The 25,398-nt window shown below is 55.6% G+C and overlaps 1 protein-coding gene across 1 annotated transcript; it reads right to left on the bottom strand.

Moving 5' to 3' along the window:
* Nucleotides 1-283: 283 nt before the first annotated feature.
* Nucleotides 284-24,800, bottom strand: ZBTB7A (zinc finger and BTB domain containing 7A). Its single transcript, XM_030033357.2, is given in 4 exon segments — nt 284-4,169; nt 8,292-8,699; nt 8,701-9,497; nt 24,657-24,800. Coding segments are annotated over 3 exon segments (1,644 nt in total). The 5' UTR covers nt 9,483-9,497; nt 24,657-24,800; the 3' UTR covers nt 284-3,715.
* Nucleotides 24,801-25,398: the final 598 nt, after the last annotated feature.

The raw sequence follows: 25,398 nt of genomic DNA, 5'->3' as shown, positions 1-25,398 counted from the left end.
AAGCCCCTGCAGCCCCCCCCCCTTTGCCACCCCTCAGACCCCAAACTAGGAGGGAATGTCCCCCCCCCCACGGTCACCAGTGGCTTTTGGGGGGGGGGGGAACACCCCAGCCCAGCCTGGTGTCCTGGGCTGGGACCCCCAGGGCTGAGCCCCCCCCCCCAACCCCAGACTGAGCCCCACACCAGCTCCCCCCACTGCAGGGGGGGCGGGGGCAGTTGTTTTTTTCCTCTTTTGTACCAAAAAAACCCTTAATTTGTCCTTTTTTTTTTGTTTGACCTTCCCCTTTGGGTTCTGTCCGGTGATTATTATTATGGAATTTTATTTTATTTTATTTTTTTCTTTTCTTTTCCCGACCCGGCGTAACTCAGCAGTATCTTTGGCAACACTTTATCACAACCTGAATTAAAGGAAAAAAAAAAAAAAAATAATGACAAGAACGACAACGAAATAAAAAAAAACCAAACCCTCTCGGTGCGCGGGGGGGGGGGGGAACGACCTCGTCGCTGCTGCAGAGCTGGGGGTTAAGGCAGGCGATGGCTGCGGGATGGGGACAAACCTGCTGGGTTTGGGGGTTGTTTTTTTTTTGCTTTTGGGGTTTTTTTTTGTTGTTGTTGTTGTTTTTAGTGCAAACTTAAATTTGTGCTAAAGTGTTGCCAGCAAGGGCCGGGGTCGGTCTGGGGGGGCCTGGAGAGGCCGGGGGGGACGGGGACGCGGGGACGTCGCAGGCGTGGGGACGCTCTCGCCGCGGGGAATCCTGAGACTAGTTCTCTCTCTCCTCTTACTTTTTGTGCCATTTTCTCTTTTTCCTTTTTTTTTCCTCTTTTTTCCCTCTTTTTTCTTTTTATTTTCCCTCTTTTTCCTCCCCTCTTTTTCCTCCCCCCCCATTTTTTTCCCTCTTCTTTCTTTCCCCATTTCTTTTTTCCCCTCTTTTTTCTTCCCCCTTCTTTTTTTTTCCCCTCCCCTCTTTCCCCTCCCCCCCCCCCAATCTTTTTTTTTTTTTTTTTTTCCCCCTGCTGTCCAAGGGCTGGCCAGGGCGGAGGAAGCCGCAGGGTTTATTCCCCAAGCGCCGGGGGCCCTTCACCCAAAGCCCCCCCAAACTTTCCAAGGCTCTTTCGGGGCTGGGAGTGGGGAGGGAGGGAAGAACAGCAGCAGCGAGGAGCTGGGGCGGGGGGGGGGGGGGGGAAAAACCGGGAATAAAAATTAACACAAACTAGAAAAGAGATACCACAACTCCGATTACAATAAAGAACCTCAAGTAAGTGTCTATTTACAAATCCACGCTTGATTTTTTTTTTTTTTGTTTTGTTTTTTGCATATGCCAGAATTAGCCAGTGCTAAGCAGAGGTTCAGCCCGGCTGGGGCATCGGCCGGGGAGGGGGGGTTATCTGCTGCAGCCCCCCCCACCCCAGAGCCCCCGCTGCCGGCCCCGATCCGGGTCCCTCCGGTACCTTTCCGGGAGGATTCGATGCCCGGATCCGAATTTACCTGCCCAGGGCTGGGGTGGGGGACCGGGAGGGATGCAAAGCCCATGGGGAGCATCACGGCCCCCCCATTCCGCGGTGTGTTTAGGGGGGGGGGAGATGGGTGAGACGTCTGGACTAGCACTGGCTAGAAAACATTGAAGAAATAAAATTTAAAAAAAGAAAAAAAAATAATAAAGGGTGAGGGGAGAAATGAACAATACACAAAAACAAAACAAACCCCCCATGATTCCTGCCTAAAATTCAAGCTTCCGTGGTTTTCGGTTTTTTTTGTTTTTTTGTTTTTTTGTTTTTTTTTTTATTCACGAAGTGCAACGACTTCGGAGGGTCTGGTGTCAGGGCATGTCACAGAACCTAATTAGCATCGTTCCTCCCATCGGACACCTTGCGGCTTTTATTACTCCATGAAATAGAACTTGGATTCTGCCTATGATTTTTTTTTTTAAATATATATATATATATACACATTTTTCTTACAAAAATAAATTTAGGATTTTTTTTTTAATAATATTTTTTCTCCGTAGAAGTTGGTTTTGACTTGTAAACATGTTTTGCTTTTGCTTTTTAAATTAAGATAAAGTGATCTCAAAGTACCCGTTCCATCGCAAAGTGCTAAGACTTCTTTGTTTGTTTTTTTTTTTTATTTTTTATCATGGTTTTTTTTTTATTTTTTATTGCTTTTTCTGCATTAAATAAACATCCATCTCTCCCCCACCCCCACCACTCAGCCCTCCCCCCCAGCACACACTCCCCTCTCACTCCCTCTCCAAAATACATTCGGCCAAACCTGCTCTTGCTTTGAAAGTAAAAACAAAACACCAAAAGGAAAAAAAAAAAAAAAAAAAGACCAAAAAAAAAAAAAAAAAAAAAAGGAAGAGAATCTAAAAAGTGCTTTCAAAATAAAGGGCTTAAAATCTCTTTTTCATTTAAAAATGTGCATTTAGAAAACAGGTGACCAGCTGAAAGGTGCCTTTTCTTATCGTCCTCTGCTAAACCCGAGGGTTATATACCCGCCTCTAGAGCCATATAGCATATATATATATATATATATATGTATATGTATATAGGGAATGGGGGCTGGGGGGAGCTGGGGCCGCTGCAGTTCGTGCCGCCCCCCCCCGCCCAAAGGCCTCCTGCCCCTTTAAGGGAGACCTCAAATAACCTTTTTTAAAAGGAATTTGCCATTTTTAGGCGCTTTCGGGGCATATGGGAACACTGCTGCGCTGACCCAGTGCCTAAAATAGCCTAGGGGGGAGGGTTCCCCCCCCCCAGCCCCAAATTCTGCCAGGGCAGCGGGTGCTGGGAAGGGGTCGGTGGGATCCGTGCTGTGCCGGATCCGTCTCAGCCCCTTCCCGGGATGCGCCGGACACCCCGGGATGGGGACGGACGCGGGGACGGACGGACCCTCGCCCGGCGTTACCCGTTGGCGGTGGCACCGGCGTGGCTCCGGCTGAGCCGGTGTCCCCGGTCCCGGGTGTCCCCAACCCGGGGTGTCCCCAATCCGGGGTGTCCGACACCCGCTGCCGACAGCAACCCTGCAAAATCTTGGTTGTCCGCTCACACGATTAGGCAATTTTCGGCAATTTTCTACACCAAGCCGCTGCCGTCGGCTCCCCTCTCTGGCAAATTCGGCTTCGCGCCGGGGCTGGTGGGCAGGACCCACCCCCCCTTACCCCAAAAAACCGACCCCGATCTCCCTGGAAGGAGCCATCTCCACCTCGGGACGCAGCAACGACCGAACATCTTGCGCCGCTGGAGCTTTAACTTCCCAAAAAGCGGAGGGGGGAAGGCTGGCCCCGCTCCCCCCGGCCCTCCGAGGCACCGCGTACCACCCGCCCTGAAAGAGCCCTTCCACTCCTACCACTTTTTTTTTTTCTATTTTTGCTTTTTTTTTTCTTAAATAGATCTCTCTCTGAAATAGGTTTGTTTTTTTTTTTTTAACGTGTGTTTGGACACAAAATAAAGCTTTGGATTTACATGGAAGCTCTTTTCCATGTGACAGAGCCACTTTCCATCCCCACCCTGTGCTTCCTAGCATCTGCCTTTCCAAGAAAAGGTCCTTGGCTACTGAGGGATCCTCGGGGGAGCCCTGCTTACGATGGGAAGATTGGAAACATAATATATATATATATTTTTTTCTGTTTTTTTTTTAAAAAAAGGGAGAGAAACATCTTTAAAGAGAAAAATCGGAGGAAAAGTACTAACTAGATTTTGTGACACTTTGTTTTTTTGGTTTAGGAGAGTCCTTGCGTGTTACCCTCAGACGACCCTCCTGCTACATTCAATCCTGATGCTTCATTATTTGAATTATCCTCAAAGTGCTGCTGCTCCTGGCCGTTCCTCTGCAGGGTGTCCTCTGATTCTTGACTCTCCCCACCGGCTTGAAAACTTCCATCTTCGGGGTTCCCCGTAGGGGTGGTAGGCAGACCCCCGGCATCTCTCACCCGGGGTTTACGGCCCCTCCTGGATGGAATACCGTTGCATCCATCTTTTTTAAGGTGCCTGTGCAAGTGGTCGGAGCGGACGAAAGTCTTGAAGCAGCTGTCGCACTGGTAGGGCCGCAGGCCGGTGTGGACGCGCATGTGGTTCTTCAAGTCGTAGTTGTGAGCGAAAGCGGCGCCGCATTGCTGGCACAAGTACGGCTTCTCCCCGGTGTGTTTCCTCATGTGAACCTTCAGCTTGTCCTGCCTGCGTGGGAGAGAAAGGACAGGGAGGGGGGGCGCAGGTCAGCCTGGGGGTCTGCCTTCGTCCTTGCGCCCGGCACGGGGCCGAGCATCGCTACGGGGCCGAGCATCGCTACAGGGCTGAGCATCGCCTGGTATGAGGTTGAGCATCACCCCGTACTGGGCCGAGCTTTGGTACAGGGCTGAGCATCGCCCAGTACAAGGTTGAGCATCACCCCGTACTGGGCCGAGCTTTGGTACAGGGCTGAGCATCACCCGGTACAGGGCTGAGCATCACCCAGTACTGGGCTGAGCTTTGGTACAGGGCTGAGCATCGCCCAGTACTGGGCCGAGCTTTGGTACAGGGCTGAGCATCACCCGGTACAGGGCTGAGCATCACCCAGTACTGGGCTGAGCTTTGGTACAGGGCTGAGCATCGCCCGGTACAGGGCTGAGCATCACCCCGTACTGGGCTGACCTTTGGTACAGGGCTGAGCATCGCCCAGTACTGGGCCGAGCTTTGGTACAGGGCTGAGCATCACCCAGTACTGGGCTGAGCTTTGGTACAGGGCTGAGCATCGCCCGGTACAGGGCTGAGCATCACCCAGTACTGGGCTGAGCTTTGGTACAGGGCTGAGCATCACCCAGTACGAGGTTGAGCATCACCCCGTACTGGGCTGAGCTTTGGTACAGGGCTGAGCATCGCCCAGTACAAGGTTGAGCATCACCCAGTACTGGGCCAAGCTTTGGTACAGGGCTGAGCATCGCCCAGTACAGGGCTGAGCATCACCCAGTACTGGGCCGAGCTTTGGTACAGGGCTGAGCATCGCCCAGTACAAGGTTGAGCATCACCCAGTACTGGGCTGAGCTTTGGTACAGGGCTGAGCTTTGGTACAGGGCTGAGCATCGCCCGGTACAAGGTCAAGCACCGCCCAGTACACAGTTGAGCATCGCCCAGTACAGGGTTGACCTTCGCCCAGTCCGGGGTCAAGCATTGCTCGGTACCGGGCCAAGCTTCAGTTCAGGGTTGAGCATTGCCTGGTACGAGGCCAAGCATCCCCCGGTACTGGGCTGAGCATCGCTCGGTACGGGGCTGAGCATTGGTACTGGGCCAAGCGTCGCCCCGTCTGGGGCCAAGCATTGCCCGGTACAGGGCCGGCCGGCTTCTGGCAGGGCCCGCGCAGCCGCAGGCGCTGCTTGCCAGAGCCCGGGGAGGGCAGTTGCAGCAGCCAGGCCGGGGGCCAACAAGTCCACGTGAGCCGCAGCGTCTCACGTCTTCCTGGAGGAAAAAAAAAAAATGAGGCACGAAGCGCGTGGCGGGGCAGAGCAGGCGGCGAGGAGGCACCATCCCTGCCCGGGCAGAGGGCAAGGGAACCGCTCGCCTCTTGCCAAGCGGATCCGGACCCATCCCTCTCTGCTCTCCTGTATGGAAAAGGCAGGCTCCCGCCCCGCGCGCCCCATCGCAGCACAGCCACCCCTGCCTTCACCCGTGGCGGGGGGGAATTTTGGCAGCACCAGGCCTCAAGAAGTCCTAAACCTTAAGGGAAGGATCAAAACACCAAGGACGCGTCCGTCTCCCGTTTCAACGCAGCTCCCAAAGGGGCTGGGAAGGTGGGCCTTGTTTAGAAGAACGTGGTACGCAGCAGCACATCAAAACAGCTTTTTTTAAAAATAAATCTTTATAATTTAGTAAATTTTATAAATATTTCTGATTTTTACAAAATTACTCTGCCTTTCTTTCAGAAGATTATTAGATGGCCACCGCCGCTCCTCCCCCTGCGAACGCGGAGGAACCAGGAAGCACAAGTGAGCAAAAATCAGCGTAAACCAACAGGCTCTGGTCCCCACCTGGTAAGGGGGTGGCAGGGAAACACCCTGTGCAAAACAGTCCTGGCTCGTCCTCCTGCCTTTACCCCCAAAATTCCTTCAAGAGCAGGGACTGCTGCTCTCCAAGCAGGCTCCCCATGCCCAGGCTTCCCCAGTCTACTGCGATACGCGGCTTTTTTAATGGCAGAGGGCTTTCTTTTCAAGCAATTCACTGTCACCCGACGTGACGAGGATGAGGAAGGAGAGCGCGGTGAAGGAATGCAGAAGAATAATAACATCAGGGGGAAAATAAGGTCACGTTTGCACCCATTTTTACATTGGGAGCCTCTGAGATAAGGCTTCGAGCACAGCCCAGGTGCTGGGGGAGAAAGCAGCAAAAAGCAACTCACGGACACCGCCGCCGAAAACAACCCAGAGCAGACGAGACCTGGGCCGGCAGCTTGAGTTTATTACTCCCTGCCATACCCCACGGCAGGCCGTGCTGGGGGGAGAAAAGGCTGGCGCACCCCCGGAGAGCTGGCCACGAGCAGAGGGAGCTGGAAACCAGCTGCAATTTTGAGCAGCAGCCTCACGGAAGATTTTCCACGACTGGTGTGAACGCCTGAGGCCAGCTCAGCAGCTGCTGTGGGGCGAGACACGCCACGGGGCACGGCAAGGCCGAGCGTGGCTCTCTGTCCTCATCCGGGCTTTTCCGTGCCCAAACGCTGGCTGCGGGAAGAAGCAGGGGGGATGTATTTTGGCTGGAAAATAGCACAGCCCTGGTATATTGTGAAAGGGCCTTGTTTATAGGGGTTGGGAGACAGAGTTTCCACCCCATTCTCTGCAGCGCCAGGCCCTCCCGGGAGCCCGTAGGGAGCAGGTCCCCATCCAAAACCCAGAGGAGGAGGGCGAGATCAAAAAGCGATGAGGCGGCGCTGCCCCACACAGACCTCCTTTTCCCCCCAAAAAGCCCCACTCCTCCCCTCATCTCTCCCCCTTGCCGCCACCCCCCAGCGCCGACGTCTGCCGGGGACCCCACGGCGTTTCCGCATCCTCCGGCTCCCGGCCACGGGAGGACTTTGGACCGCTCCGGTGCGGCAGCCGGATTCTGCGCGGCGCCCAGAGGTCCCCGGCACACGCGGGGCAGATCCGGCACAAGGAAGGAGGTGCCGCGTGGCAGGGCCCAGCGGCGCAGGGCCGGGTGCTGGGGGAGCGGCAGAGGGCTGGCATGCTGCCCCCGCCATTATCTGCATTCCTCAGCTATCCAACGTGGGGCTGGGTGCGGCCACGGCCGTGGGGAGGGGGCCGGCAGCGCCGTGGGGCAGGACACGGTCTCCTGCCCACGTCCCAGCTCCATCGGCTTCATGCCGGAGCCACCTGCCGTGTCCAGGGGCTGCCCGTGGCGGGGAGCAGCCCCGTGGACCCCGTCCTCTAAGGGGAGACGCTCTCAGGAAGGGCCAGCCCTGGCAGCGAAGCAGTCGGCACTCGCGAAGCTGGGAATATTTCGGCAGGCGGAGAGCAGGCAGGGTAGGCAATCCGGCTCCTCTGCCAGGCAGCCCACGCGGTCCCTCGGCAGGGCCGGGGGGAGACCGGGGTGAGACCCCCGCCCCGGCTCAGCCATCAGAGCCGCAGAGACCAGAGAGAGGAGGCGGTGCTGCGACGCGTGGACTCGAGTGAACCGGAGGAATCCAAACAATATCCCCTTTCTTCAGTGTTCCCGTGGCGGAGGGAAGGAGCAGAGGAACCCTGATTAGAAACAGTGCCGAGGCGAACGCCCCCGGGGAGCTGAATCAAGGCACCGGGGTTTGTGTGTTGTTCGGGGCGGCCATCGCTCAGCCCACCGTGGTTTGCCGTGAGAGGACACGAGCGATGGGGGCGGGGGGGGGTTCAGCCTCTTCCCAACCCGATGACCAGCCGCCGGCGCTTCAGTCACCCCACGGAGCCATTTCTAAACGACTCTCCGACTCTCGCCTCAACCCTGGGCTCCTCGGCCACGATGGAAACACCAAGGGCTGCAGCTCCGTTTCATCAACCACGTTATTTGGCCTCTGCACAAGCCTGGGTCTGGCCAGGTTTCCAGCAGAGCTCAGCAATTCAGGAGACTGGGACGGTGTGGCACCGGCTATCAAGACAGGCCCCTTGAGATATCTCAAGAGTCAGACACCCAAATCGCTCGTCTCTCTGGAAAACTCTGGCCTTCATATCCAACTCACCTGTTAAGATGGAAATTAGCCGAGCAGGCAAGATAAAATTGCACAAGACCAGCCCCACGACGGCCCCCGGGGAAAGCCAAGAGCCGGTTTTGTGTGACAGTTCCCTCCAGCGTCCGCCCGCTCCTTACCTGGTGAATCGGACTTTGCAGATGTTGCACTCGTAGGGCTTCTCCCCGGTGTGGGTGCGGATGTGGCGCGGCAGCTTGCCAGCCCCCTGGATCACCTTCTCGCAGATGGGGCACTTTTGGAATGCTTTTGCCCTGATCTTCTTCTCCACCTTCTGGGACCAGGACGGATAGACGTCGCCCTCGTTCGAACTGCCGAAATATTTCAAGTAATAATCCATGACCCCATCGTCATCCTTTCGGTCATCCTCCCCGAGCTGCTGTCTCCCCACGGAACTCATCATTTGCTGCAGCAGGGCGCTAGCAGCCAAGCCATCCACCTCCCTCACATCATCCTCCGTCTCCGCTCCAGCAGGAACGAAGCTGGGGGAGTCACCGGCTTCCTGCTGGTCCAGAGGCCCCCCCCGGGGTCCCCTCCTCTTCTCCCGGTGTGGGCAGGCCACGGCCGCTGTAATGTCCATTCTGAGAAGGTGAAAACAAGGAGCCAGGAGCCGCCTCCTCCTCCTCTCTGTCCAGCCACATGGCTGAATTGCTGTCAGGATCACAGTCATTCGGCTTTGGTCTTTCGTTTAGGGGGGCTTGCGAGTAGAATTCTATGCCATTGCAATCCGGCTCCTCCTCCTCCTCTTGGCCTCGGAAGTTCAGTCTCTGAAGGTCTCTCAACTCTGGGTTGGTCCACGGAAAGCTGCCTTGGTGGCCATTGACGGGGTTGCTCTGGAAGAACTCCAGGTACTCTTTTGCTCTGAGATGGTTCCTTTGATCAATTTGATCTACTGTATCCATCTGGTCATTTTTGGCCAGAATCTTCCTGTCCAGGAGATCCGTGCAAACATCCCTTACCGCCGGGATCTCCAGCAGTGTGGCGGCATTGAGGATGTCATTGACATTTGAAGTGCTGACAGTAAGGGTCGCGGTGTAAGCGAACTCCAGCAGAGCCGACAAGGCGTCCGCACTCACAAAGTCTATCTCATACACGTTTTGCTGGTCCACCACTAACCCTGAGGTGAAGAGCTTCTTGAAGTACTGGCTGCACGCCGCCAGGACGGAGCGGTGGGTGGGGAACTCCTGGCCTTCCACCAAGATGATCACGTCGCACAACAGCCCGTTGTTTCTCTGCTCATTCAGACTGCTGAGGATGTCGCTGCTGTGATCAGGGAACGGGATCCCTATGGGGCCGTCCACGCCACCCGCCATCTTCGATGCAAAAGGCTACGAGAGAAGAAGGAAAGCGCAATGAGTCACAGGGGCCTTGGCTGCTTGGAGGCATCACAACGCACGGGCAAACTCCCAACGCAGAGCAGGTAGCTGTCCGCCGACGCCAGCGTGCTCTGCAACAAGCACTGGCTATCGGCTGGCACGTCCTCTGCACCTCTCCACATCACCGTCGAGTCCGCCGTCCTGCCCAGCATCTAAGACGTGCCTCCATCGGCAGGCAAGGACAGACCCGTGCTTACCTTCACTCTGGGAAGGAGGAGGAGAAACACAGCCCAGGTGCTCTCAAGATAGAGTCTGGGAGAACAGCTGAATTAGCACGGATCTGGGCCAGAGCTAGCAAGCCTTGGCAAGGGCCAGGGTTAATACAGCCAGACAGCATCTGGACCGAGCTGGCAGGCGTGCCCGGCGTTGGGCTACAGTGGCTTGAGCCTCACCAGTAGACCCCGGTCCACCTCTGGGAGTATTTCCCAATCCCACCACGTCTACTGGAAATGTCCCCTGCTCATTCAGCCTTGCTCTGCCCAGCCAAAGTCCTGATACAATCACGTAATCGTTGGGAAAATCGTTCCCATCGCTCGTCCCTGGGCTCCCGGGGTCTGCAGTCGCTCTCAGAGAGATGCGGGCAGGGTGCTGGCAGCGAGCATCCTTTGGAAAGGGCACAGCAGCGAGCTCAGCGCTCGAGGGCACCGGTGTGCAGGAACAGGGGAGCACCAACAACCCCAGCCTGCTGCTAAGGGCGTTTTACAAACAGCTGAGCTTAAACACTTAAACCCAAGGCACCCGCTGCACCTTCCCCAGGAACAGAAGCCTCTGCAGCGGCCAGAGAGGAAAGGAGACTGGTCTCACGAAGCGCCGGCAGCAGACCTGGCACCAGCCCCTCGCATCTCAGAAAGGCTTTTCAGCAGAAGCAGCAGTTCTTTCCAATGCCGAGGGTTTGTTTGGGAAAAGATAAATAAGTCACTCCTGATGCGCTAGCACGGCAGAAACAGATCCACTTGACTTTAAATACATCCTCTCTTCAAAGGCTGAAAAAGCCAGAGTGAACCGAGCAGCCCAGTGCTGGCTCACCTCTGTTGGGAAGGGATTCCCCATCGCCGGGAGAGGGGCACCAGGGTCAAACGCAGGCAAGAGCAAAACCTGCCCGGCTTCACCGCACTGCCTGCTCTGAACAAGCCCCTGAATTCTCCCAGGCCCTGCCTTCTGATCCCCTAAACTGGGAATAATATTTCCCTCCTCTCTGTCTCAAGCAGCAAACTCCTCTACTCCTTGCCACAGAGATGCTGTCTGCCTATAAATCAATGTATTTCCACACCCACCCCCGGCAAGCGCTGGATGCTTAGGGGCTAACACAACCCGCAGCATATCCACACACAAATAATTTCGTTTGCAAAACCGCTTGGCACAAACGTAAGTATCAAAGTCCCCAGTTTACAGATGGGGAAACTGAGGCACAGAGGGAAGTGGCCTGCTCCATGCAACGGGGGGCGGGAGGGATGGATGACTCAGGAGCACATCCAGAACAGAAGTAATTACACAGGAAGCAACTCCCAGCACCACGTTATAGCACGGGGAGCTAGCAACCAGGTTGCAAAACAACGTTTGCTTCCCGACATACGCACCCACCCCCATTCTGGGCTTGCTAGCAGATTTCTCAGTAGTTCTCCCTATTTTCTGATTTTTAAAAAGCTTCATTAATCCAAGGGAAAAAAAAACCCAAGGAATTTCTGCACCTTCTTGTTCTGTACAAAGAAAACATAGGAGAAGGCGGTTCTGAGGAAGTTCTGAGCCTGTGAAACACCAATCTGAAGCAAACACCTCGATATTAAACAACAGCAATGCATAAACCAGCCTTAAGCTCATCACGCCAACGTGATGGAGAGGGGTCAGGATGGGAGGGAAGAACCAGAGGAGCCAGGCTGGATGCGCAGGGTTGCTGGTGCAAGTCCTGCCACCGCGACCAAGCGCCGAAGCAAGGCACCTTCCCAAGACGCCCGGAGCAAGGGCACCGACCCCAGAGCCACCTCCTAGGCTCCTGCAGTGGCAGGATTTGAACTCAGAGCCATTATTTCACAGGGTTTTTTTTAAAATAAAAGGTCCTTGCTAGGGAGGAAAAGGCTGTTTGATGGCTAAGCGCAGCATGGGGACCAGGAAAGCCAGCACTCCTCCAAACTCGGGCACTGGCTTCAGCTGTGACCTTGGGCAAGGTCACCGCATCTCTGCATCCGCAGGGGGTCCGAGGGACACCCCCCCCCCCCCCCCGAGGCTTCCCGAGAGGCTGGGCTACAACAGGGGAAGCCTCCGCTGCCTCAGCATCTCTTGCCCCATTCCCACCAGGGCAGCCCCAGAGTTGCCCAAAAGTCCCCCATCTGAGCCACCACGGCACTCCGCTCCCCAGAAAAGCGTGTCTGATACCCCTGTGCCCACCCCCCAACATCTCCTGGCCCCGCAAATGACATCAGAGCCTTCTCCCCCCCCTTCCCCTCTAAATTAGATGCTTTACAAAGCTTTTTCCCCCCTCCCTCTAAAGAGAATTTGAGCTGCGTGAAGCATTTTGAAGCTTCAGGCAATAGTCTTCTGGGCAGCCAAGCTTCGTCACCCACACAACCGGGCTTTGTCGGCTGCGGTGCCCGGCTCCGGGGACCGAGGGGGCCTGGGGGAGCAAGTCAGGCCGTGCAGGCAAGGTCAACCCCCCCCCTCCGGCCAGGGGGCCGGGACAATCGGCCGGACAGTGTGGGAACGGCTGCAGGGTCATGAGACTGCCGAGGGCTGGCATGGAAAGTTGTACAACTTCGCAACTCATTCTCCTCGCACAACACGCCCTTTGTGTCCCTCATCTGCGGTGGCCGAGAACGTCGAGGGGCAAACGGGCTGCCCCGAGCCCCCCAGGAACGGCTTCGGCACCCAGATGTTCGAGCCACGGCCAGAGACTCACACGGCCTTAAAAATCACACCCTTTTCCCTTTTCAGGGGGCTGAACAGCCAGAGTATTAAAGCCTGGGGATTAGTAACAAGAGACAGAGCTTTCCACCTTTACAGGTTCGAAAAAAAAAGAAAAACAACCAACAAACCCCACCACCTGCATGCAGTAGGAGCAGGCACAGGGTGCAACGCCACTGCAGCAGGATGGGTGAAATCCACTTAGAAAGGTCCCGACGGCCAGGTGACAAGTGACAAAAGCCGCTGGCATGACCGCCAGCTAGTCCCCTCCTTGGCAAGAATAAGGTCTGAATGGGCCACCAAGGGGGAGCTTCAACTACTGACCTAAATTTCCCAGGCAGCTCTTTTCTCTCTCTACACCCTCCGACCGCCGAAAAGGCGTTACACGCTTGTTGTCCCAGACTGCGCGTCTCTGCAGGGTTGCAAAGATGCCACATTTCACCCCAAAGTGGCTGCGTTTGAGAAGTTAGGAAATCGTCCTCGCATACAACTCATAGCAGCTGAGGGAGCACCATCAACTTAAAATACAGTCCATTTGAAAGAGAGAGTGTACAACAATACCAGAGCTCTCAAATTTATTTACAAACCTTATTTACAAACCTGGCATAACACGACATGCGTCCCTAACTACTCAGCTAACTCTGCTTTCATTTGTGCTGAGCCTGCTCTGCATTTCCAAAATACCAACGCAACCAATCTTCGGCTATCCCCGGCTCCCCAGGTCAGCCCGACACAAATGCAGCCCGATTCCAGGCCAGAAAAATGTAATTTTTTTGTGTGCGAGAAGTGCTGCTGAACGCTGCGAGCGAGGGAAGCCCTCCGCCTCCCCGAGACGCTGCTCGCAGCAATTTCAGCTGTTCCACATCCAACTGGTTTTGCACTGAGGCCGACTGTAGTTTGATGCTGCTCCTCAACACTAAAAGGGTATTTTCTTAAGCTCAAGTTATCAACTCGCTCCTTTCAGACCTACCAGACGAACTGCAAAAGAGCAGAACAGAGCGTTAACCGAAACCCCTGAGCTTGCACTTTACTCACCTCGAGTCCAGCGGGATGTCACCCAATCGCTTTCCTACAGGAGTTCTGGAATTTAACATTTACATTCAAATGAGACGACCACATTAAGATGGGATCACAACCAAAAGTGCTGACAAAACACTGCTTAATTACTAGTTTTCCACATAACCTCAGTGGGTTGTTTGGGGTTTTTTTGTTGTTGTTGGTTTTTTTCCCTTTTGCTTCTTTGCATTTCTTTAAAATTTAGCTGGGCAAACAGAGGAACCTGAGCAGCTTACAACACCTCTGAAATACACAGGTATCAGGTGTAAGAGCTAAGTCACATCTGGTTAGCTGGGTAACAGCGAATGTTTTCAATGTGCTCTTCATCCGGAAAAGATCCCAAATCGCTTTACAAAGGCAGGGCTCTCCTCTCCCGCAGAGGTGCCACCCACTCCAGCAGCACAGATGAGAAGCTTGAGCAACACTACGCACCTGCTCAGGGCAGAAAGGGAAAATTATCATCGCCTTTTCCACTGAGCACGAGGCAAAATGGCTTTAGGGCACTGCTACGATCCACAATGCAAGGTTTCCTGGGAACAACTGTGTTTTGGGCTACGGCACGTGGTTATTTGGCCTCTTGAAGCTCAAGGTACCAAAGGAATGGAGATCACAGGTTGCTACGCCCAGTTTCTTAGAGGAAATGCACATATGACAGTGTCAGGGCTGACTTTGCAGCAGCGCTGCTGTGTGGTAGAAAAGAATTATTAAAATAATGTTGCTATAAAAAACAAAAAAAAAAGTCAGTGGTTTGCTGCCCAAGGCCCAAACATTATCCTAGCCCTCACTCACCACCAACTGGAGAAATGGGCATTTTTTCCCTATGAATAGCTCACCCCAATTATAGGTCACACAATGCAAGTCCTTGTCTCTTCGCTTTATATTTAGGGAGCAATCATCCCAGTTCCCCCCTTCCTTCTTCCAGCTGCATGGACACATCTGCAAGCCTGGATCCCTTGAGATAAAACGCAGCTCTCCGGCCATTTGGAGCATGAGCCATCATCTCTGCTGACACCAAGCTCTGCAACATCCCAAGGACAAGCCCAAGCAGGTCTCCCTCTGCCCAGGATCCACCCTAAACTATGCAGAGGCCTCGGGAAACACACCTAGCACGCAGAAGCATAAAGCCAAAAAGGTGGGAAGATGGTAGGCAGGAGGAAATGAAGGAGGGCGTTTTGCCTGCTTGGGAGAAGTCACTATTTCAACCACTCTATGGTGCTATTAAAATTCAACTGCTCTCTAGAAGGAATGCGCTGTCGGCAGTTTAGTGCCAAACTATCCGAATTATGTGGACCTGCAAAACAGATGCATGTTCTTGAGAGGAAGACCCTGCACATCAACAGGAGCAAACTGCACTGTATGAAAAAATTAAGATAAAATAAAAGCACGCTTTTTTTTTTTTTTTAATAACTCTAAATTTTGATAATGCAATGGGAAGAATTTTTTTGTGTTTAGCAGGTAATTGAGCCATCAACGGCAAAAAGAGCGAATTCAAGCTTTCTTGTATCTTGACTGGACATCGCATCTGGGGTAAAACACCAGAGGACACATATGGCATGACCAAGATCATGCAGCCATTGAAGTGAAGAGATCAGAGCAGAACAAGCACCCTGCAAATATCTGTGGCCTCTTTGTGGACAATATGGCTCTGTTTTCTGCAAACGGGCATCCCCTCCAGCCCCCTACAAATCCCCATCTGAAGGCACTGACTCTGGGAAGCATCTTATCCCCCAGCGCCTCTGCCACAGCTCTCAATACAGGTCTCTGTTACCGCAGCTCTAATCGCTGAATTCACATGAAGGCTCATCTAAGGAACAAGACTGACCGCATCATGAGGATTCAGTCGGCTCCCAAACAGGCATTGGGCTCCTGATCACACAACCAGACCAAACTACCCCTCCACTGGTTCCTCAAAGCAGGGTGGTTGTTTTGTTCTGATCCTTCCAAAGATCAGAGCTTTCCAAGCATCCCGCTTCAATGTCTCAAATTTAACGTGAAGTGGAAAAACAACCGAGGTGCTATGACAATATCCGAGAAGGTAGCCCAAGCTCCTCAGTTACAGCAACCACCCCTCATTTCAGTCCAACTCGACGAACTCGCACCACTATCAGGTAAGCAAAACAGCTGGGGCTTTCCTTGCTGCTGCCAGGTCTGACCTGCCAGGGAGGTTTGCCTCTCCCTACTGTCTAGAAATATATGCCTGGGCAGCATAGGAAGCTCCAGCGCAGAGTCAACCCTCGTTCTAGGACTGTTTCATACCAAGCAGCTGCCCAAGGTGAAAGGAAAGCCACCCAAAAACCTGCAGATACATCAACGCCGATCCTTCAGCACGGATCAACGCCACGTCCCCCATCTTAGAAGAGCCAAAGCACTTTACGAGCCATATATCGACAGGGAAGAAACACCTAATACGCCACAGAAACAACAGTATCTGGGGCAGGACGCACAACGCTTTAGCAGCACAGAAGTTCAGACAGGAAAGGAGAATCCCACATCCTGCTACTGCTGCCAAGGGAACTCTGGTAGGAAGAATATCTGGTAATTGCTCCCATTGAAGTTTGGACGGAGCGCTGGAATTGAACGCCCCTCGGACCCTCAATGAGCATCATGGGAACTTTAACGACCACAAGTAATAAAGAACCTTGATTTTCCTTCATATTAAAAAATAATAATAATAACAATCCCCTTCCACAGCAGAGCACCTCAGAGGTAGGGGCGGTGCCAAGAGTTGCCTTTGCCATGGTGCTTTCCTCTCCTTGGGCTGGCCAAAAGGGGCAGATCTGCAGAGCCGGTGGAGCAAGGACAGCCCTCCCCCCAGACACCAGCCAGCCATTTCCTCGCTCAGGAACGGCTGCATCCTGTGCTCATTCAGAGGAGCCTGCGTAGGTCTGATATATTTGGCAGAGAATCTAAATTAGGCTGGAAGAGCTGCATTGAAGAATTTGGATGAAGAAGTCCCAAGCCCACGTTACACCAGTGTTTCAGCTCAGGTATCGAACCGGGCTATGAAGGGATGACCACCAAGCCTCTCATCAAGGTGACACATTGCCTAGCAGCTCCTGGACAGACAGGTTTTGGGGGTAATTCAGCAATCTCTCTGCTACCTCGGGCGAACCGTGGCAGCTGATTGAAGGTATCCCCAAGAAACCCATTTAAATTTTACACCTCAACCCATTTATAATCTTCTCAGTATTCAAAACTGCCCCCCTCCCAGCTCTTACCACTGTGTCAGCAGTGGGAAGAAGTGAAGGAGAACTTCACCGACACTTTGGTGGTGTAACAGTGACCACTCGTGCCAAGCCAGAACCAGAGCAAGAGCAACTGGAACCGGGCTCCTGAAGTCCTCTGGCAGCACAGGGTTGCAAAGCAAGCAGCAGAAGAGATGGTGCGACCACAACAGAGCAGGGAGATAATGACTACCCGGGTGGAGCTGGTCTCTGGTGCTGTTAACGAGATGCTAGAGGTCTGGGATTCCTCATCACACTAAAGGAAATCATTAGGGACACTGCTACGGAGCGTACCAGGAAGAAAAGGGCTTGTTGCTCTTCATTTTCCAAAACTGCTTGAATTTAAGTGCTTTTTACATGTTGGTCCAGGAGGGAAAGGACATGCCAGATGCGGCTTTTCTCTAGTTGCATGGACAGCGGAAAGACAAGCGTCACTGAGGAAAGGGCTCACAACTACCAGCTTTAACACCAAATCCAGGGTCTGACCAACCAACCGACCCTTCAGCAATCCCATCCCCGTTTCCCTCCTTGCCTCCCCCATTCAGGCTCCGTATTTCAATTCAAACTCTGACCTCTAAGCACAACCACAACACAGAGAGCATTACTACTGCTGACTAGGAGAACGAAACCAAAACCAGCAAAGGGAAAGTCACCTGCAGCAGTGCATAGGGCCCAGTCCCGACATCTCCCTAGTGCTTGGGGAGAGGGGAGAAGCACTCTGCATCTCCCAGGACAAGGTCTATGGCTTTCACGTAAACCTAATGGCATTCACCGCCCAGAGGAGACACAGCGCGGCTCCATCTCTAAAGATGCTGGTAGCTAACTTCCGCAATTAAGAAAACAGACGAGGGATGACCAAATGTCACGCTCTGCAACGCTGCGGATCCCTACCGAAGTCTGTAACTGGGAAGGGATTTCCTTCCAGGGCACAGCACAGCCTCGCACAGTGCACAGGGAAGTTCGGTTTCTGCTGCAGCATCGACTACTGGCAAAAACCAGAAGTCAACTTAGACCCCAATAGACGGCAGTGGTCTGCTCCCGCCTGCCACGTCACATGAAGCACCGCGGCCCAACCTCCACCAGACCTGTTACGGCACATCCGAAAGAGGCAGCCGTGACGCAGAGCCTCCCCATCCTGCCACCCCTCCAAAACCGACCCGTGCCGGATCAACACACGGCCCTCTTCCCCGCTGACAGCAACTACCAGGACATACTAAAACTTCTCTTATGTTGCAAGGTTAGCTTGAACTGGTTACTCCACCCAGACCTCCTTGACAATTTTCTCCTTTGTCATCAGAGACCATATTTAATCCAGGAGGAATGTGCCTTGGTTCAAGCTCGTGTAGTCACAGACCCAAGGCCAGTGCGTGTCCCTTGAACTTCGGTGCATGCATGGGTTTACTTTTGTGCCAGAAGCCGCCCATAACCGGCACCATTGCTCTGCCTCAGGGTTTCTCAACATGATGGTCCCGAGTCCCATCACAAGAGGTCTTCACGCTGGGACTGCCTCTAGGCAGCACAAATTTCTCTGAGAAAGAAACGAGCCACCGCCATCCACCGAGGAGGCTGAGAGCCGCCCAGCGACCCTCAGACCCTGCTGCAAACCCACCTTCACTCCAGAAAGGCTGTGCGTGAGTTGCTCCCAGGCCTCCCTCCTCTCCTCAGCTGAGCCGCTGCAGCCTACGCACACAGCCCTCAGCCTGCTGAAAATGTCCAAGCATGGTTTACGGGGACAGGAAGGCCGGCCACCCTTGCGTTAATGGAAGCTGCTTGTTTTGCTGCTGAAACAAACTCTTCAAAAGCCAAGCCCAAGTGTGCCCACACGCCTGTTGCCGCAGCCCTCCGACGGGTTTTCTCCCACATAGCTCCGCTGTTGCCGTACAGCAACAGAGCAGCTCCCTGCAAAACCACAGCGGGGTTTTCAGGAGATCCTGCAGAACACCAAGCCCTTGCTATTCAGCCCCTAGTTCTGAGGCTTTCTAAAGTATTTAGGAGAAGTTACACGCAAAGGGAAAAAAAACACAAAAAACCCACACAACATCAAACTCTGTGTGTTTCAATCCTGGCTAAAGGAGCAGCCCTTGCCTAGGAGCACAGTGTGTATGGAAGGGGAAGGTTTCTTTTTCAACTCAGAAGCCTCGTAAGCCTGGAGGCACCAAGATCCACGCAGAAATAAGCTGCCAGTATTTCAGAAAGGCAACGTTTTGCCCCTTCGCCAAAGGGAGCGACTGAAGACTCGTCACAAAGAAATGAAGCCACTGCCAGCGTTAACCCACTGCTCGGCAAAGCACAAGGGCTGAGCGGGGGCTGCGGGACCACCGGCACGTCCCAGCCACTCAAGGCTGGATGAAAACGAGAGCTTCTGCAGGTCATATTTTTACACCCTCCTCCCCTTCAGAGACCAGGCACGACCACAGACCAGCAAGAGGCCAGAGCCGGCACTCCCCACTCTGGCCAAAATCCCCCCAAGTCACCACCAGCATTTTCCCCCAAGAAAGGCTGACAGCATCTGCCCCCCTCGCACCACATTCCCCTTCCCCTGTCGCAGCTTCTCTCTTTCTCCTAAACTGAGAGAACCATAAGAATGGCTCAAATCCCAAATCCCCCCATTCCTGCAGCTCCCCCCCCAGCACCCGCCTGTTTCCTGACCTGCTCCCTGCATGCCCGGTTCTCCAGCCCAGCTCCCCCTCGAGCCCCAAAATCAACCTGTCCCTCTCCCACCCCACAGCCATGTCACAGGTTCCCCCTCCGAGCCTCCGCGTCCTCCCCCTCCGAGAAGCCTGACATTTCCTGCCTCGCTCCTACTGCCTTCCTCGTTCGATGTCGGAGGTATAGCATTAACCTAATTGCTTCAAATGGCACCTCGAAGACCAGTTGCCTTTTCCACACCAGGAAGGGGGGAAAAAAAGGGAAGGGAAAAAAAAAAAAAAAAAAAAGCATAAGATTGGAGTTTACTGACAAAGCAGAGCATACCGGGCAGGGCAGTCCCTTATGTAATTCCTAGTTTGTGGATAAACAGACAGCTCGTCTCGCCGTTCTTGACTCCACGCGACGTGCAAAAGCGAATCCTGAGAGCAAGCATGCCACGCGCTTCATCCCCGGCAATGCTGTCCTGCCATGAAGCTCTTTTCCTTCCCTCCTCGGCGCACGACTGGGCAGCACGGGGATGAAGGGAGGGAACGCTGAACCGGTACCGCATGTACTCTGCCTGTTGGGGCAAGAGGCTCCGAGTAACTAGAGAGCAGCAACCTGTAGCTACAAGCCTACCTTCGATGCTTGCCCAGCTCTGTGTCAGGTAGGCACTCAAGCAAACAAAAAAAAAAAAAAAACCAAAAAAAAAAAAAAAAAAAAAAAAGAGAAAAAAAAAAAAGAAAAAATCTACTTACTGGTTTCCAGTTTGCCGGTGGGAAATAAGTAGGTGCACGAGCCAGGAAGGAAACAGGGCACACAACTGCAGTTTAAGAGCAGGCAAGAGGGAGTTAAAACACAGCGCTGGGACGCTTGGGAGCATCCCCTGCTCTTAAAAAAAAGCAGGGCAGCAGTCCTTCCCACAGCAGGGAGAGGATCTCACGCAGTTTCAGATGGGCATTACGGAACCACAGGGGTGGAAAGCGGGAGGAAAAGGGTCCCGAAGGTGCTAACCCTTCACAGGCAAAGAAATCACGCAGCAAGCGCCTGCGCCGTGCGTTTCTGCCCAGGCCCTGGCACCCCGGAAGGGCACACGGATCCGTGCACAGCTTCGAGGAGATCGGCAAAAAGTATTTGAGACAGCAAGGCTGTCGTCAGGGAGATCGCGCTCCTGACAGTCCGGCTGTACGCATTTTTTAAGGGGTCGGCGAAGCAAAGGCGTCGGAAAGCCGCTGATTGCCAGGGGATCTGCGGCTCATCTCACCGACGTGGCCTTGGCTCCCACCTGCAGCCACGGGGCAGCTCGCACCAGTTTCCAGTTTCTCGCACCTTGTCACATTAAGAGAGGACGCTGATCCCTATAGTTTCCTTCCACCTGCAGCCTGGAGCTGCTGCCCGAGATCTCGCAGGAAGATTTACAAGCCCCTCAGACGGCTGGGTCTCCGGGGGTGGGGAAGGAGCCCCACCGCGATTCGAGGCACAGAACGACTTTTGCACCGTTTGCACTGTGGAAGTCATGTCCGGACTCTGCTACAGGAGCCAGCAATGACACCGGGGAGGCAGGGAAACTGAAACTATGCGCGGAGGGAAGACGATACGGCCAGGGAGCTGGGCGAGAAACAATTGTCCCTGGATACTCGCGGAGGATCCCGACGCCTGTCTGACCTCGTTTACTCCCGCTCTGACGTCCTACCAGAGCTCCTCCAGGACCAGCGGGATGCTCCAGGCACAGGTATCGGGACAGACACACAGCTAACGCCGATTGGGAACGCAAACATGCGCCGGTTTGGATCAAAGGGTCATGGGATTGGGTGCAAATGCTTCTCTTCATCCTAGAGACTCACTGTCTTTCTCCCTTTCCCCGAGTTTTGCTCGTCAAAAGGCTTTTAATTACAGATTGAAACCAGTCTCTTCAAATTTGAGGTTAAGGCTGGTTGAGAGCATAGTTAAGAGCAACTATTTATTGCTTTGACTATGCAAGATAACCAGTAGGATTTTAATTGTTTGCCACAGAAGTCTTCTCTTTCAATAAATGCAGCATCCTGAGACTGGGAAAAAAATCCTGAAGTGTCAGTTTTAATCAAGATTAAGCCACAGTTCTCAAGCATTTAGGCTCCGTCTCAAGTGCAGACCAGGAATTTCACAGGCCCCCCCCCGCCCCAGTTTTTAGGTTGGACACCTGCAGGGGACTCGATTCTACAGAGTTAAAACCCAGCACTCAGGTAGCACTTTATCTGCCAAACAAGGTCTCAAGTAAGACAGGCAGTGCAACCAAACCATCGCAGCACCTCGATATAAGCATAAATTTCTTCCCTGATTTGCGTCCCATGTCAACATCCAGATTCTCACGCCGGGAAAACAACTGTAATTTTCAATTCTGCTTTAAAAGTCACAAAACACAAAGCGAACCCACCGCATTCACCATGCCAAAATTAATTCCACCCAGCCGCGGCTGGCCCAGCACCTCTACAAAGCAGAGCTTCTTATTAAGCCCACGATACAGCTAAAGATCATCATCGGACCCGCTACCACAAAGCGACAAGATGCATATATGAGCAAAAAATAAAGAGCAAAAAATAAAGAGTTGCAGATGAGCAGAAAATGAAGAACTACTTTCATTCACCACCAAATTTATTAAGAGCTCATGCCTTGCAAAACCCTCCCCTGAGTTACTAACGCAATTAAGGCTTGGTGGAAAAATCCCACCATCTCACCCATGTTTGGGTTGCGCCTCTTCACTCCCTCTTTCACCAGAACAAGCCTAAACAGGGGCCAGAATGAATATTAAACAAGAATGGCTCCTCTCTAATAAACTGCTCAGTTTCTCTCTGTCTCTCTCTCTTTTTTTTTTTCCTTCCCCTTTTAAAAGTTGTTTAAATACAACATCTCCAGCACACCATCAGAATTAAGCCAGCCCGTCTCTTCCTGATCAGCCTCCAGAAGTGCCCACATACTGCAATTTCCAACCAGGACCAGCAGAAACATTCAGAAATAAAACATTTCCTTAAAAAAAAAAAAAAAACAAAAAAAACAACCAACACTTTTTAAAATGACGGGATGACCTTTTAGCTCCACTGCACACAACTTCAACCCTCATTAGGCTGTAAATTCTTCCAGGCAGAGACCTTCTCTACCCGTGTCTATAAAGTACTTATTATATAAGTTATGGTTTCGATAGCCAAGACAATTAACAGCACGGGGAACACGGCTAATCTTGAACTCGGACCAGCACCAAACTCTTACCAAGAGTCCTTGAGCCGAGAGAAACTTTGCTGCCCAGCCTCCTGCTGCCCTGCAAGTAAGAGGGTCTCCAGGAACTGAGCACATGGGAGAGCCAGACGAGGCACAAGCAGTCACATCGGTTGCGGGTGCACGACAGGAACTGTTGCTTTCAACATGGGAACGCTGGGATTTAAAAGTTCTGGCAAGAGGAAGCCCCAGGTGCCAGGAGTCCCGGTCGACGCGCAGGTCCGAGGGCTTTTCCCGCACTATTGACCCAATGCAAGCAACGAAGCCCTTTCCTCAGGCAGCAACCAGCTTGCCTCCGCTTTCAGACCACGGTCACCGAAGCAATCTGCCCGTGACTTTGTCTCCTGCCATCAGGCTCACAAACGCAGCGCTCCTGGGGAAGCTGGCAGTAACCTTCGGCTCAATCTCGGGGTGCTCGGCACGGGAGCTTTAGGTACCCGAAGGGCGAGCTCGATTCCTGACCCACCGCCCCAAACTCAAGAACCTCGAGATGGGGGACGGCGAAGACAAGGAAGTGTCACAACCCTGGCCAAGCAGAGAGGCCTCTCCTTCGCTATGAGTGAGGGATGCTGCCCCTCATGTCAACCTCCGCAGCCAACTCGTCGGCCTTCGCTGCTGCGCAGGTCCAGCGGCGGGGAGAGAAGCTTATCCTCTTCCAGGGCAGCCCTCTCTACGCAGGGCCCAGCCGACGGCTTTCAGGGCCCCAACCACCGAGGAGGAGGAGGAGGAGGAGGGGGGGGGGGGGGGATTATCACTGCGAACCGCCACCGGCTGCCCGACCGCCCTCTCCCCGCTCAGCACACGGGGGTGGGTGCGGAGCCGGCCGGGGGGAGATAAGGAAGGGGTGGGCAAAAAAACCACAAAACAAACAAACACCCCCGTCCCAGAACGAAGCCAGGGAGAGCCGGCAGGCCGGGCCGGCCTCTCCCCAGGCCGGTTCCCCGCGGTGACGACCTTGGGGTGCTCGGGGACGGGGGAACCCCGGTGGGGAAGGGGAAGGGAAGAAGGGGGGAAGGGAGCGGCCCGGCCCGGCCCGGCGCCCCCGCACGGGTCGGCCCAGCCGCGGCCGGGCTGGCAGGACGCTCGCCCCGGGGGACCCCACCCAGCAGCCCGGCCCCCCCCTCCTCCTCCTCCTCCTCCTCCCCTCGTCCTCCTCCTCCTCCTCTTCTCCTCTCCCCTCGCCGGGCCGGGCCGGGCCGGGCCGCCCCCCCCCCCGCGGCCCGCTGGCGGCGGGGCCCACAGGGAGCCTTGGCCGGGCGCCACGACCCCACCCCTTCCCCCGGGCGGGCCGCCGCCAATGGAGGCCGGGCGGGGGAGGGGGGCGGGGGGCGCCCAGGCGAGGTCCCGGCCCCGCGGCCGCCGCCCGGGTTCCCTCGGGCAGGGCCGGGAAGGGGACGGGGCCGGGGGGGTGTGGGCCTGGGCCTGGGCCGGAGCCGGGGCCGGGGGGGGGCGCAGGCCCGCCCGGGGAGGCAGCGCAAGGCCCCGCCGCGCCTGTCCTCGGCCACCCCGCACCCCGCGCGCCGCCCGCCATTGGGCCGGGCGGCGGGCGGGCGGGCGCGCGGGGCGGAGGGCGCGCCCCGATTGGCCCCGCCCGCTGCCCATCAACACGCCTCCCACTCGCCGAGCACGCAAGGCAAACCGGGAAACGGAGTCCGAACCCTCCCTCGCACCTGCGGGGCGACGCGGACGCCGGACTACAACTCCCAAGAGCCCCCGCGCGGTGCGCACCCCCCACACACACACTCCCCCCCCCCTCCCCGCAGGGCCCTTCCCCCCCTCCGCGACCCCCCCAGCACGGCCCGGCCAAGTACAACGTATGCATGCGGGGGGGGGGGGGGGGGGGGGGGCGGAGGACGCTGGGGGGGGGGGCAACCGCCCCGGCCCGGCCCCCCCCCCTCCCCACAGACCCCCCCCTCGACCCCCCCTTCTCCACACACACTCCCCCCCCCCAACCCCAGTGCTGCCCCCGGCGGGGGGGGGGGGGGGGGTCAGGGCCTCCATTCCCCCCCCCCCTCCATTGCGCCCCCCCACCTCTCCCCCCCCCCCCCCCTCCCCGTACCGGGCGGGGGCCGAGCGGTCCGAGCGAGCGGAGCGGGCCGCGCCGTGCCGAGCCGAGCCGGGCCGGGCCGGGCCGAGCCGTGCGGGCGGGCGGAGCAGGCTCTGGCCGCCCCGCGGGAGCTGCTCGCCGAGGCCCGTATGCGGCTCCTTCCTGCTCCGGCCGGGGCCGCCCCGCTCTTAAAGGGGCCGCGCGCCGCCCCCCCCCCACCCCCCCGCCCGCTCGCCGCCCCCCCCCCCCCCCGCACCCGTCGCCTCGGGGCGCAGCCTCGCAGCCGTGGGGGGGGGGGGGGGGGGGGGCGCACACCCACCCACCCCCCCCGCAGCGCAAGGCTCCGCGCGTGGAGGGGGGGGGGGCGCGGGGCCCCTTTAAGAGCCCCCACAGCCCCCGCGCTGCGTGGGTCGCTCTTCGCGTCCCCCCCCTTCCCGGGTCATCGCCTCGCCCCCCCCCCCCCCGCGCGTCACCGGCCCGGGTCCCTTTGTGTGACCCCCCCCCCCCGTGTCACCCCACGGGGCACCTCCCCGCCCCCCCCCCCGTGTCACCCCACGGGGCACCTCCCCGGCCCCACCCGTGTCACCCCATAAGGTACCTCCCCGCACCCCTGCCCCCCCCCCTTCACGTGACACCCCACAGCACACCTCCCCACGACCCCAAAACCCACCCGTGTCACACCCCGCCCACCCCCACAGCACCTCTCCGCACCCCCACAGCACCCTGGGTCACCCCAGCCCCCCTGAATGTCACC

Source organism: Aquila chrysaetos, chromosome 12 (assembly GCF_900496995.4).
Source record: "Aquila chrysaetos chrysaetos chromosome 12, bAquChr1.4, whole genome shotgun sequence".
Taxonomy (NCBI): domain Eukaryota; kingdom Metazoa; phylum Chordata; class Aves; order Accipitriformes; family Accipitridae; genus Aquila; species Aquila chrysaetos.
Note: the sequence above shows the minus strand (reverse complement) of the source record. Positions and strands in the feature narration are given on the sequence as shown.